This window comes from Pinus tabuliformis, chromosome 9 (assembly GCF_031772625.1).
Source record: "Pinus tabuliformis cultivar Carrire ecotype Pingquan chromosome 9, CPIR1, whole genome shotgun sequence".
NCBI lineage: Eukaryota > Viridiplantae > Streptophyta > Pinopsida > Pinales > Pinaceae > Pinus > Pinus tabuliformis.
In genome coordinates, this window is record NC_142307.1 from 1,615,741,343 (window position 1) to 1,615,756,202 (window position 14,860).

General features: G+C 36.3%; 1 protein-coding gene across 5 annotated transcripts in view; it reads right to left on the bottom strand.

The window, feature by feature from the left end:
* LOC149154957 (AUGMIN subunit 3-like) overlaps nt 1-14,860 on the bottom strand; it is a 690,355-nt gene that overhangs the window by 655,162 nt on the left and 20,333 nt on the right. For all 5 annotated transcript variants that reach the window (XM_089441741.1, XM_089441744.1, XM_089441743.1 and 2 more), the window contains exon 2: nt 14,559-14,595. In XM_089441741.1, coding sequence (XP_089297867.1) covers nt 14,559-14,595 — 37 coding nt within the window. The remainder of the gene's footprint in view (nt 1-14,558; nt 14,596-14,860) is intronic.

A 14,860-nucleotide genomic window follows, 5' to 3' on the forward strand; every position in this document is an offset into this window, starting at 1 on the left:
AAAGGAAAAAGAATTTTTGAAAATGTAATTTGGGTAAATTCACCTCAAGAAGCCAAGTCGGCCCTCCTAGATGACAGGTCAGCTCACTCAATAGACATGACTTTTCGCATACGAGAACAATTATATATTGGCATATATCCTCCTCCAATTTGGCAAGCAATTCAATGATTTTTCTGTGACAAGTTCTAAGGCAAGGGCATGCGAAGTTCAGAGGCCACTTTTATGATAAAGACATGCGAGTTTCCTCGGCTATTGGTCTGAAGAATTGCGAATTTTCTATGGTAGAATGTTTGAAGAATTGTGAATTTTCCGTGGCAGAATGTTTGAAGAATTGCAAGTTTTCTATGGCAGAAAGTCTAAGAGAAATGCAAGTGTTTCCTGTGGCAAATAATCTAAGATAAGAATGGGTTCCCTGTGGCATACGAAACTGAAATTGATAGAAGTAATTGTGGCTGAGATTGATGCTATTGGGAGGGCTTGACTTGGCTTCTTGGAGGTTGGATTTAGGTCTTGGATTTCTCACTTTGATCTGATTCTATAAGAAGAGGAGCTTTTTCTAGGTTTTCCCCCTTGGGGTTTTTGCCCTAGCTTGGAGAGCCTATATCTTATGTCTGTTGATTCTTGTGATCTTGATTTATATTCTAGTAACTGCTTTATGAAATAAGAGAAGATAATAATAATAATAAAGCCAACAATTTCACACGTAATTATCAAAGAAGATAAATCTACCCTAATATGCAAACAACTTGATTTCTCAACATGGTATCAGAGCTAAGGTTTGGAGGAGGAGACCTAAAGATCACATTTTGTTGGCATTTAACAAAGATTCGAAGCCTAATGCATCCTTGAAGGTCTTCAGATCTCTCTCTCTCTGGCTTTTATTGGACGAATTTCGGTGACTTTTGTTGACAATTTGTTATAGCTCGCATACTTCCCTGTGGTACGGATTATATCTTTGTGGCTCTTAGTGACACTTAAGCTCGATGTATATTACAATGACTATACATTATTGTGGCTCATATATAACTCGCATTTGATTCACAGTCTTATGGCTCGTTAAATTACATATTTGTGGAGGCTCTTATCTAACCAATTGTGGGTCGTATACCTTTCTTAATAGCTCGCATGCACTCTGTGGCAACGCATTGTTCTATACATTGGCATCAATATTTTCACAATGCCATCACCTGTCGTAGCATCGCTATACACTAGTACTCTACAGATCATATTACAATGGTATCATTATACAATAGTTCACACTATGGCTTACATTGTAATGACTCACAAGCTCGCATTCCTTTGAGATTCTCATTAATGTTTCTATGGCTCACTTGTGGTTTATGGATCGGTTCATATCTCTATCGCTACCTTATGTTTGATGGATTGCTTTATTGTTAACGCTGGTATTATTTAAGGGCTCGCTTCATAATCGTTTGTTCACACTATTGTGGCTCGGAACAATGGCTTGTATATCCTATCAAAGGCTCGTAATATTTTATGTGGCACATTCTTTGTGCATCACACTGCTATAGCTCGCACTATGTTACAGTGAATTGCACTGCATCATCTAAAGCCTGAAACTATCACAATACAGTGGTATCTTCACTATATGGTATGTATGACATCACCTCATCTGAGATTCGGTGACATTTTTTTGCATACTCTGTGGTATCTAAGTGGCATCGCATCTAAGTCTCAATATTATAAAATTGATATCACTGTAAGGCTCAACATTACTCAATGACTCACATTCGTGGCTTGATGTATGAACAGCAAACTTGATGTGAGATAATAATCTATATGTAGTGATTACAACATATAACAATGACTATAGCAATTGCAATAAATATTGTTCTAATGAGATATATGGAAGACATCCACATGATATAAAGCAATATATTTATGACTTATGACAAGTCCAATAAGGCAATGACCTTGTTCGGAGTAAAACAATGACCCTTGTTGACATTGATACAATGATTTGCGGAAGAATTATATCTTAAGTTTGATAGTAACCCTAGTAAGGCAGTGATCTTTGACCCTGTTGCATAACAGTGACTTCAATGGATGACAGTAATAGTAATCTTGTCAGATAGATGTATGACAAAATACCTATGATGTACAACTACAGTGTTGGATTGTGAAGTGTTCTCAAATGGTCATAAGATTTTGTTTCTATACATATAAGAACAATGGATTTCACCATGAAGTCGACCCGTTTAGAAGGAACCAAAACTCTGAGAAAGAAACCAAGATTATCACTAAATCTGAAGTACTTCTTTGAGGCACAAATGGACCGAGACTTTGAGTTTGATATAGCTCATCTCTACGTTACGAATATGAGAAGCAGTTAATACATGTCAACTGATGGAACCTAGACAAAGCTAACAGCTCAACGAAGGTTTTGAAGAAGTTGAGGCACTTGTGCTAAAGATAAACATTTGTTGAAGAATGTTGGTACTTGAAGGAGAACCAGATCTTTGCAAGGACAAGATAAGGTAAAGTTGCAGAGGTATGTATAATTTTTGTGTGCACTTCATGATATGTGCCAAGCTCACTAGCTCATGATGGTCAAAGGGTTTGCATAGATACAAATTAGAGATAGTAACAAGTAATAAATTGATGTTATTGTATATGAAGGCTAGGTCTTATGGATAAAAGGCATATCAAACAGCATCATTAGGGTTTTGCAATGCATGGATGACAAGACTTGATAACTATAAAGAATCTATGGTTTGTAGATCTTATAGTTTGTAACATTTTGAAGGTTTTTGGTATCTATTGTTTGCAAGCCCTAGTTGAGACTTGGATTGGAAAACACTAGAAAAGGAAACCCTAACTAATTATTTCTGTAGTAAAAAGAATCTACCTTTTGAGTTTGACAGGTATTACACCATGATGATATGGAGACAAGGATGGTGAACAGGTCCCAAATTAAGAGGAAGCTAACCCTCTTCAAAAGGATAAGTACCCTACATTTTGGTTATTACTATTGATATTTTTCCTTTTTGTTCTTTCATGGTCGTCTAATAAAAGTTGCAAGTCAAGACAAGATTCGTCTAAAGCTTGACTAGTAGAAGGAAGAAGTGGAAGAATGTGGCAAAGCATGAAGATAAAGAAGTAAAGAACAGTTTGAAGCTTGCATCAAGGAAGTCGATTAGAGGACAAGAAGTCCATTTGCCTCAAATGAAAAGGAGTTGTAAAGACCCTGATACTGAAACTTGTTGATTAGTTTGTTTTAGGAACACATTGATTGGTGATTGAAAGTTAAAGAGCATGAAGCAAAACTTTGTTGTAATATGAAGATAGACCATGCAAAGTTGACCCCAAAGAGAGAAAGCGACAAGATTTTGTAGAATCCCACATCTTGACTAAAAGCTATTGTGATTCGGCAACTCTGATAATGTTGGGATATGTTTTGGCTTCCTGAAAAGACTTATTGCAGAAGTATATGAAGAGGTTGGAAAGATAATTTGATTGATGATATTATACCAGCAACTGTTTGATTCGATTTGGGAGCACAAGGATTGAGTGGATGACACTGATGATGGCTTGGAAGAGCATGAAGACTGAATATTGTTATGCAAGGATGGAAGGCATGTGCTAGCAGCTGTGAGAAAGTTTGACTCCTTGAATATGATTGGCGAACCGTTTGATGACAAAGTTGCAAGAAGATTGTCAAGATCAAGAAAGGTTGAAGTTTAATATGATGTGATGTTATTAGGAGTCGATTAACCTTGTCATGAAGAGAGAATGTGAAAGAATTTGGCTCCGTAAAATGTTTGACATCCAGAAAGGTCGAAGCCCAAGTATGATGTAATGCGACAAAGGAGCCTTGCAGCTACAACTATATCTCCACAGAAGAACAAGTATTTGACGAATGAGAAGATTATGGTTGTGTCTCCCTAGCAATGTTGCAAACATCAGCATCGGGATAAAATCAGCAAGGGTCCAAAATACCAAAATATCGGGAAACATTGGCTAGGCCAAAAAATCGTGATTTCAAGATAAATCGATATTTTATCGAGATGTACGCAACACTGCTCCCTAGTTGAGACGGAGCAAGGATCTACTCCCTGTTTGAGAGGGAATAAGGATTACCTCCCTAATTGTGAGGGAGTGATGAGGGACACTGTATTCTCCATGTGTCATGCACTAGGCTAGTACTAACAGTCGTAAGCCTAGTTCAAGGGACTGGTAGAGAGAATGGAGGATTGGATAAGCATATGGGACCGGTACTCCTTGAGGATTTGGAATCCAAGATAGGTGTTGGAGTTTCTAAGTCTAACAGTTAGAAACCCTCCATGTACTTTCTGATTTATTCATTTCTACTTGTTTTGATTATTTAACAAGTTATTTACCACGTAAATACTGAAAATAAACATAAGTACATGCTCAACACATTACAGATCATCAACCGACGGAAACAGAAACAAGCACACAAATGACACTGTTATTTTTGGACTAATGTCCACGGAAAAACCCAATGCAAAAAACCAGTGCAGTTATCTGAGGGTTTGATTTATTAAGCAGTTTCACAATACAATCTGGGTGCCCAATCCAGCTCACCCAACAAAGAAAAATCTCGGCAGTAGTACCTCTCCTTCGGTGACAGATGCTCCGGCTAAAACCCCGGATAAACACTCTGGCAGCTCCTCAGCTCCAATCTACCCCACGAAAAAACCCAGCGTTATCCTCTAGGGACTGTGTTAGCCTCTTCTGCCTCTGCGTCAGCTTTCCCGACAGTTCCAGTTGTTCCCTGCAGTTCCAGCTTTTACCCTCTGCGTCAGCATATGGGACCAGTACTCCTTGAGGATTTGGAATCCAAGATAGGTGTTGAAGTTTCTAAGTCTAACAGTTAGAAACCCTCCATGTACTTTCTGATTTATTCCTTCCTACTTGTTTTGATTAATTAACAAGTTATTTACCACGTAAACACTGAAAATAAACACAAGTACCAATGTTTTAAAACGCCGACTCCGACTCCGACTCGGTATCGACTCGGCTGGCTCGATTTCAATGACTCGGTCGTTGTAAAAAATACATTAAATATTTATTTTTTATAAAAACACATAATTTTAAAGATTTTCATTCATGTTTCCAAACACACAGCATTAGAATATAGATAGAAGACAACATATGATCAAAGTAGGCTCATGAATATATCCATTATATCAAAATGGCACTCAGTGCACTGTCCAATACATACACGATGATGATATAGAGATCAAAACAAAAACACATAACCAAGTAGGCTATAAATGGCCTCTACAACAAAAGTCTGTGACCAGTACTACTGGCTACTGCTAGAGTTGCCAACATCATCTGGCTCAGTGTTGCTTGGGAGCGGGAGCGAAAGTGGGGAGCAAGAGCAAAAACGGGAGCAGAAGCGACATTTTCAAAAGCTCCTGGTTTGGGAGCGAATCTCAGAGGAGTTCGACAACCAATGTCACTAACATCAAGGTACATAGAGGGATTGGTGCTCTTGATTAAATACGAGTTCCATACCTTAATACATGAAAAAATTCAATGGAAACATTGCAATCTTCCAATCCTGAAATCCTGAAAAACTGATAAGTTTGCTGGATTTTGAATGAAATCTAAAATTCTACTTTCTCCATATGAAATCCAATGAGGTCGAAACCACTCTCAAACATCCTGAGTCATTTCATGGTAATGTTAAAAATTTAAGTAAAAGGATGAAAATGAAGATTAAGGAGAATGTCACTTTTACTTTAAGAATTTAACATTACCATGAAATTTGAATAGCATATCAATACTAGAAGAGGGGAATGGACCCCAAATAGCATTTAACTAATTTAGAAAACACCTCGGAGTCCAAACCAATCAGTAAACACTTCAAAATTTCATTAAAAAAATGACAAATCGTTGTTTTGATGGGGTTACGGGCCGCAAGTTATGGCTCGGCCCTCCCGAACCGTTCCCTCCACCAACTCACAATTCTAGGCATTGAAACGGATCAACTCGGCCGTTTCCGTTTCGAATCGGCCGAATTTTAAAACTATGACAAGTACATGCTCAACACATTACAGATCATCAATTGAAGGAAACAAAAACAAGCACACAAATGACACTTTTTTGGACTAATGTCCCCAAAAAAACATAATGCAGGAAAACCGGTGCAGCTATCTGAGAGTTTGATTTATTAAGCAGTTTCAGAATACAATCTGGGTGCCAAATCTGGCTCACCCAAGAAAGAAAAATCTCGGCAGTAGTACCTCTCCTTCGGAAACATATGCTTCAGCTGAAACCCCGGATAAACACTCTGGCAGCTCCTCAGCTCCAATTTGCCCCATGAAAAACCCCAACGTCAGCCTCTAGGGGTTGTGTCAAGTTCTTCTGCCCTCTGCGTCATTTTTCCCGGCAGTTTCGACTGTTCCCGGCAGTTCTAGCTTCTGCCCTCTAAGTCAGCTTTCCCAATAGTTCCGACAATTCCCGGCAGTTCCGGCTGTTCCCAACAGTTCTGGCTTCTGCCCTCTACGTCAGCTTTCCCAGCTACTGCACTGATCCTCCCAGCACTATCTCTGCCTCTCTGCTTCTGTATTCACTGCCCCTCAACTGCAACTCCAGATCACTCTCTCAACTGTTTCAGCAAACCCAACCCCAGAAAGTCGAAATCTTGATCTCTTGGTGTGTTCTCCAAGTGACCCTCAAGCCTCCTCTTATACTTTTCTCGTTGACAAATCAACCACCGAGATTAAGTCCCTAATCAAAGGCTAAGATTAGATCTGGCTTGATCCATGACTTTTGGACCATTCTAACACAGTTTTATATTAATTCACATTAATATTTTAGTTTCCCTAAGTTTAGACTTAGGGACTCCATTAAAATTATTAATTATTTTAATATCTCCCAAATTGTTTGGAATCTGCCCAAACCCTTTCTGGGTATTGGAGATCTCATGCGCCTTAGCCTCTCTACCAAATTTCGTGGCTAGAGCACATCTGATGCTACCCCAAATCAACAATAGGAAGTAGTCCCATGGACCGATACTCTTTTAGGATAAGACAAGGTATCCAAGATAAGAGTAGTCGAAGAGGATCAATATTCTTTAAGGATTGGGAATCCAAGACGAGAATAGTCTTGGAAGGACATACCTGGTGAACATCTGGATGGGGTATGTGCCTTGAGAGTCTGTGGTGTTGGTATCCATATGTATGCCTCCCAGCATTGTGTTCTAATCTACTGGAGAGTTAGAGCTTGTTAGTCAAGGCCTTGCTATATTGCAATTTCACAATGTTGGTCATGATGTTGATGCTTGATGATGGCTTATCAATCCGATCTTCTTATGAGAATATTTCAATTTGAGAGTATCATTGTACCTTGTTATGTAACTATGAATACCTCCCTAGTTAACAGACAGTGTTGAAAAAAGTGTAACTAGGTTCGGTCTTCATAATTATTATTGTACTTGTATCATTATGTAAAAGCAAGAAAGAAGAAAAAAGATTTTTTATTATTATTTCATTAGTTAAGCATGTTCTTTATGCTTCTAGGATTTGTTGAGTCAAAGAGTCAAAGCACTATTTGGACTTCTTGTAAAGAAAATGGAAAAAGAATTTTTGAAAATGTAATTTGGGTAAATTCACCTCAAGAAACCAAGTCGGCCCTCCTAGATGACAGGTCGGCTCACTCAATAGATGTGACTTTTCACATATGAGAACGACTATATATTGGCATACATCCTCCTCCAATTTGGCAAGCAATTCGATGCATTTTTTGTGACAAATTCTGAAGCAAGGGCATGCGAAGTACAGAGGCCACTTTTATGATAAATACACGTGAGCTTCCTAGGCTTTTAGTCTGAAGCATTGCAAATTTTTTGTGGCAGAATATCTGAAGAATTGTGAATTTTCTCTGGCAAAATGTCTGTAGAATTGCAAGTTTTCTGTGGCAGAAAGCCTGAGAGAAATGGAAGTTTTTCCTGTGGAAAATAATCTAAGATAAGAATGGGTTCCCTGTGGCATACAAAACTGAAATCGATAGAAGTGACTGTGACTAAGATTGATGCTATTTGGAGGGCTTGACTTGGCTTCTTGGAGGTTGGAATCAGGTCTTGGATTTCTCACTTTGATCTAATTCTATAAGATGAGATTTTTTGGGTTTTGCCCCTTATGGGGTTTTGGCCCTGGCTTGGAGAGCCTATATCTTGTGTCAGTTGTTTCTTGTGATCTTCTAGATTTATATTCTGGTAATTGATTGATGAAATAAGAGAACCTAGTAATAATAATAAAGCCAACAAATTCACAAGTAACTATCACAGAAGAGAAATCTATCCTAATATCCAGACAACTTGGTTTCTAACAAATTGCAGCATTTCCATAGGATTTTGTCACATACGAGGGTATGGAACTAGCATTTAATCAAGAGCACAAGCCCTCCATTTACCTTGATGTTAGTGGCATTGATTGTTTAACTCCTCTAACATGGCCCTAGTAAAAATCTACCCATGACTCAAACAAAATCTTGACTTGACATGTTAAGTTTTTTCTATCTTATCTTAATGCTTAGAGGGTGTTATTGATGACGAAGATCCCAATATAGGCAATGATTTTGAGAATATCTAGGTATTTGTTGTAGCGTGGATTTTTTTTTTGGATGCTAGAGTCCATCTAGAGCCTATTTGTTAATGTATTTTTGGTTCAGAGATGGATTGCACTTGGTGTTATTTTGGTTATATGCACCCTTACAAGCAATATGAATGTGAACTTTTGTATATTTGTGTATAAATGGTTTGGATTCATATGGATGCACATGAATATATATATTTTTCTTTAAAATTTGAATATTTTATGTATTTTTTGGTCTGCTTTTTTTATTGATTTCGATCCAGTTCGAACCAATTCTCAATTCAAGGTGTCTATCGGTTTCGTTCTAATAACACTGGAAAGAACATTTAAATGACAAACATAAATGAAAAGCAATGTTCCACCGACACGCTTATATTAGGATCCTTGTCATTAGTAGCACCCTTTGCCTTTGCCTTTGCCTCTACCTCAATCCTCTAGAAACATCAATCAACACCACCCAATTTTGATGAAACTACCGAATACAAGCTTTAAAATACGGTACGAAAAGCTTAACATGCCTAATTAATGATTTTGGTTTGAGTTTAAGGGTACGTTTTTGCTAAGGCCACCACAAGGTACATAAAGGGCTTGGTGCTCTTGATTAACTGCCAATTCCATACTCTCATACATGATAGAATCTAATGCAAATGGTACAATCATACAAATCCTGAAAGCTGCTAAGGCTGTTGAATTTTGAATGGGATATGAAATCATACTTTCTCCATATGAGGCTCAAAGAGTTTTGGAACCACTCTCAAACATCTTGAAACAATTAATGGTAATGTGAAAAATTTAAGTAAAATGATGGAATCTAACATTATCATTAATTCCATCCCCCCTAATGACAGCTCAATTGGCAATGGTAGCGAAGATAAAGTCATATGTTCTGAGAGGTTTCAGGTTCAAATCCCCCAAGTTTACTCGTGGGTCGCGTGCCAGTTGTGACATGGTTCACCTAGAGGTTATAGTGGTAGCAATTGGAAAACCCCATGTCACGCAAGTACAAGACTAGCCTAGTTGTTGTTTCCTCTAGATGCCAACCCAAAAAAAACATAATCATTAATTGCAAACATTTTGGTGCAAGCCGAGAGTGAAAATTTGTTTTAAAGAAAAAATTACGTCTTAGAGGTTTCTATAAGTCTCATTAATTCATAATTGACCTCTAATTAGGCATTAAAACCAAAAATGTGGGCCCCAACAATTAAATCAAGGAAAAATTGGACAAATTTCATTTCAAAACGCATTGTACAGACATTGAAATGTATTTCAGTTTGTATGAAATGCATTTCCCACATGTGAAACAAGTTGCATACGAACTGAAACACATTTCAAGTGCTTTTCAGTTGCATTTCAACATTTGGGGCCATGTTTCCTGCCGATTTTTGAAAGCCAATGCCTAGGTAAATTGATCAGATCTAGATTTACACTACTGGAATTACTTAACCAAATAAAGCAGCGGATAAATTTAGAAAAGCGGGAAAAGAAAAAAACAAATCTCGTGCATGCACAATTTTTCTGCCCTTCAACATCAGTTCATCATTCAAATAATTTTTGAACTTACAAGAACTCCCATGCTAGGAAAATTCATTTGAGAAAGAATACAAACAAAACCAGCAAATATGAATATCCAGCTCTCGGAAATCTGCCCTAGATCACCTCTATGCAAGATCATATGCTCTGTATGACTTATAAATTAATGGTTTCCCTCTCCTTTGTTGTTCCTGCAATTCTTCTCCTTGCCCACAAAATTAAAAGGTCCTTTATTAAATTAGGCACAGGTACCCAGAAAATCACTAGTACCAAAATTAGGCACTTTATTAAATTAAAATCACTTTATAAAACAACATTCACATTATTAATTAATTATTAAAGTGAACTCCTAAGTCTAAGAGTCATTTAATAACGATTCTCGTTATTAATTAATTAGTAAAGAGAACTCTTAAGTCTAAGAGTCATTTAATGTCCAATTGGGATGGTTGGATCATTTTTTAGTTCAACAATTTTGCTCAACACTCAAAAGTTCATATTAACTTGTATCATCAAAGATGAAAATTCCAAGAATTGGGAATGACACGAAGACAGAAAAAGATATCAAGCCTTTTCATCAATTTGTGACAAAGCATTTCTGAAGGGGCAGGCAATGTTATGAACATAAATATATCAATAAATATAATAATAATAATTAAAAAGTATAACTTGTCAATTGGGTTTATCTCGGGTGGTTGGAAGAATGATTGGAATCCTTCCCAATTAGGTTCAATTCCAGCAAGTGACATGATGAGCTTTGTTGTAATGGCTTGGAGCCTTGTTGTTGAGAATGCATAGTCCCTTGAGGACCAAAACATGTATATTCCTCATATAGAATATAAGGGTATTTTCCATATGAAAAAAAAAATTATAACCAATAATGATAAAAGGACATGTCTGTTAATTGGGACAAGGCTTATTCATGAAAGGGCATCCCGCCTAGTATTTATACAGGTCCCTCATTTGTAACCGAACCATATCAATTCTTATATATATATATATATATATATATATATATATATATATATATATTTGTTTATTTATTTATTTATTTATTTATAGATATTATTATATTCCAAGTATTTTGGACATTTTAACTCGTGAGCCGTGTTTGGCTGTCACTCCTCATTTCAAAATGATGCCTAATCAGAAAGTTCCAAGAGTTTGAGTGGGTTGCAAATTGACAAGTTCCTTCCCTAGAGGTTCTTTGATGGCGCCACCGAACTATTGATATCGGTTTCTATCTCCATATCTTAGAGGATCAATTTTTCCATTTTAAAGCAAACCCAGGGAGGGAGACTAGCTAAGTCACCGGATTCGTCCTAAACCCCCTACGAATCCCGAATCCAACGAATCCGACATGATTCGGTCCGGATTCGTGTCCAAATCATATGACACGTTGTGTCCTCCGACACGTCGAATCCGAGGTCGTGTCACGATTTTCAAAAGTGTGTCACGATTTTTAAAAGTGACATTCTCCTTAATCTTCATTTTCATCCTTTTACTTAAATTTTTAACATTACCATGAAATGACTCAAGATGTTTGAGAGTGGTTCTGGCCTCATTGGATTTCATATGGAGAAAGTAGAATTTTAGATTTCATTTAAAATCTAGCAGACTTATCAGTTTTTCAGGATTTTAGGATTCGGGGATTGCAATGTTTCCATTAAATTTTGTCATGTATTAGGGTATGGAACTCGTATTTAATCAAGAGCACCAATCCCTCTATGTACCTTGATGTTAGTGACATTGGTTGTCGAATTCCTGTATCATGACCCTCCTAAAAATGTACGCATCACTCAAACAAAATCTTGACTTGACATGTTATGCTTGTTCTATCTTATGTTAATGCTTAAAGGGTGATATTAATGACAAAGATCCCTATACAGATACAGAGGTAATGACAAAGATACCTCTGGATATTAATGCTTAGAGGGTGATATTAATGACAAAGATCCTGATCTTCCAACAAGACTAAAAAATTAGACATTTCTCGTGGTGGCAAGAGGGCCAAGCATAAGAAATAGATAATAGATTGACATGTATTTGAATTTTGTATGTACTATGCATGCTAATAGCTATAGTTGAAGATCTATGTTTGAAATCAATAAATTTGTATCATTAATTAAAATTTGTGTAAGAAATATGATAATATCTAATTTTTAATATATATATATATATATATTTTAATAAAATAATATATAACGTGTCCTGTTCTGGGGGGTCAGCGTGTTCAAATCCGACACCACGAATCTCGAATCCTACGTGTCCCGAATCCCCGTGTCAGGTGACTTAGGAGACTAGTAATCGAGGCGAATTGTTAACCTTGTTTTATTTACTGAAATTTGTCTTGGACAGATATTCGAACTCACTTCAGGTCTTTGTAATGACAAAAATACCTCTGGATATTAATGCTTAGAGGGTGATATTAATGACAAAGATCCTGATTTTCCAACAAGACTAAAAAATTAGACATTTCTCGTGGTGGCAAGAGGGCCAAGCATAAGAAATAGATAATAGATTGACATGTATTTGAATTTTGTATGTACTATGCATGTTAATAGCTATAGTTGAAGATCTATGTTTGAAATCAATAAATTTGTATCATTAATTAAAATTTGTGTAAGAAATATGATAATATCTAATTTTTAATATATATATATATATATATATATTAATAAAATAATATATAACGTGTCCTGTTCTGGGGGGTCAGCGTGTTCAAATCCGACACCACGAATCTCGAATCCTAGGTGTCCCGAATCCCCGTGTCAGGTGACTTAAGAGACTAGTAATCGAGGCGAATTGTTAACCTTGTTTTATTTACTGAAATTTGTCTTGGACAGATATTCGAACTCACTTCAGGTCTTTGGCGATTCTCTACTAGTGATCAAGTGGATGAATGGAGCAAGTCGCATATAGAATATCAACCTCACAACCATTGCAAACTAACTCCAGGATACTGTAGAAAACTTCTAGCATATCAGTTTTATACATATATTCAGGGACCAGAACAATATTGCAGATAAACTATCCAAGGAAGGTTTAGAACTTGTGGAATAACTTAACTCTAGTTTTCTTTTTTTTAATTCATATGTCCTGTAGGTGATACAGGGTTGGGTTTAGCTCAATATCGAATTAGACCTTTCTTAGAAGGTAAAATGTCACGTATGATTGTGATAGCAGACTATATGTCCAACAAAGAGTTTTGTTGAAAGTGATCTAATTTCTACAGTTGACCTTATAGAGGCTTTTGGACCATGCCAGAGCACCTTGTGATTGTAATTATTATTCTGCTTGAATGAGAAATATGTTTTATTTCTTAGAAAAAACAACTAACATATATTTGATTTTAAATTATTATACAATATAACTTTTATGAAGCCATAAATATCGTGAAAATTCACAATTAATTACATATTGTAAATTTGATAAATATAAAATCAAATTAGTAACATTCATAACTTAATTGCTGCAAAGTCAGCAGTACATTCGATGTGCTTTCAGAGCACCTACAGCTTGTAATTTTCATCTTCATCTAATGGAAATTACTATCTTTCCTTGGGGAGAAAACATTCAAAACTTAATTTTATATATTTATGGTTGAACTTTATATATACTATAAATAGATTAGAACTTGTGTATTTATCAATGATCATATATAAATGGAGTTGTCTATAATGCGACTTTTTGAGATTCCGGTGACGGAATCCGGCGGAAGAAATTGAGATGAAATCATGATTTGTTGCAGTTAAAATGGTTTTTTAACTGCATATTCGGATTCAGCACCCTGAAAAACCCCTGGGACGCTTTCATTGTGCAGAAACTAGTTATCAAACTTGGATTTCAATAAATTACTGTCGGATTTTCACCGGAAAAAATCGCCGGAAAGGCTTTCAAAAAGTCGCGTTAAAGACTACGGCTATATAAATTATAAATATATAAGTAATGTACATACAATTACAAATAATGTTAAGCTTTGTTTATGGTTTAGGTCATATTACGTATAGATTGCTCAAACCAGATAGGAGAAAGAAGGTTGGCGACGAGAAATATATGGAAGGAGAGACTTCGGGTCACAGGCACGGGATGTTGAAGTTTGAACAAAGGCCATCACAATCCCTTCCACAGTGAATGAAAGCAAGCTGATAATCAAGCCTTCATCGATGAGTGTGCAGAGGCAATTACATGACCTTTCCAACAAGTCACGAGCACTCTAGAGTCATTTTCAGAGAACCCATTTCAATCATCACAGAACAGCCTTGAGGGCATACATTCAAGGCATGATAGGCATCCATTTATGACTCCTTTCTACTATAAATAGATGAATTCTATGTCATTGCAGGACAACCCTTACATAATCATTTTCTTATACCAAAAAAAGGAGAGATACTACTAATTCAGGATTCTTTAATTTCAACGAAAGTATGCAGAAAATACCTCCAACAACTTTCCCTCGGCTACAAGCTCCCCGTACCTGCCAAAACATCCCCAAATAATAAATTGGTCAAGGTAGGAATCAAGATAAGAATACAAAAGGTGATGGCAGAGGACAATAAGTAGATGAAAGCTTAAAAGCCTAAGAACTATAGGAGAATATACCTAGTATGAAAATATTGATTTCTCTGATTTAAAACAAATAATAATAATAATTAAAAAAAAAAAATTCTGTAGTATGATATATTATCTCAAATGCAAAAACCACCTTTTATTGAAAGTTAACAACTATAAATTTATATCAC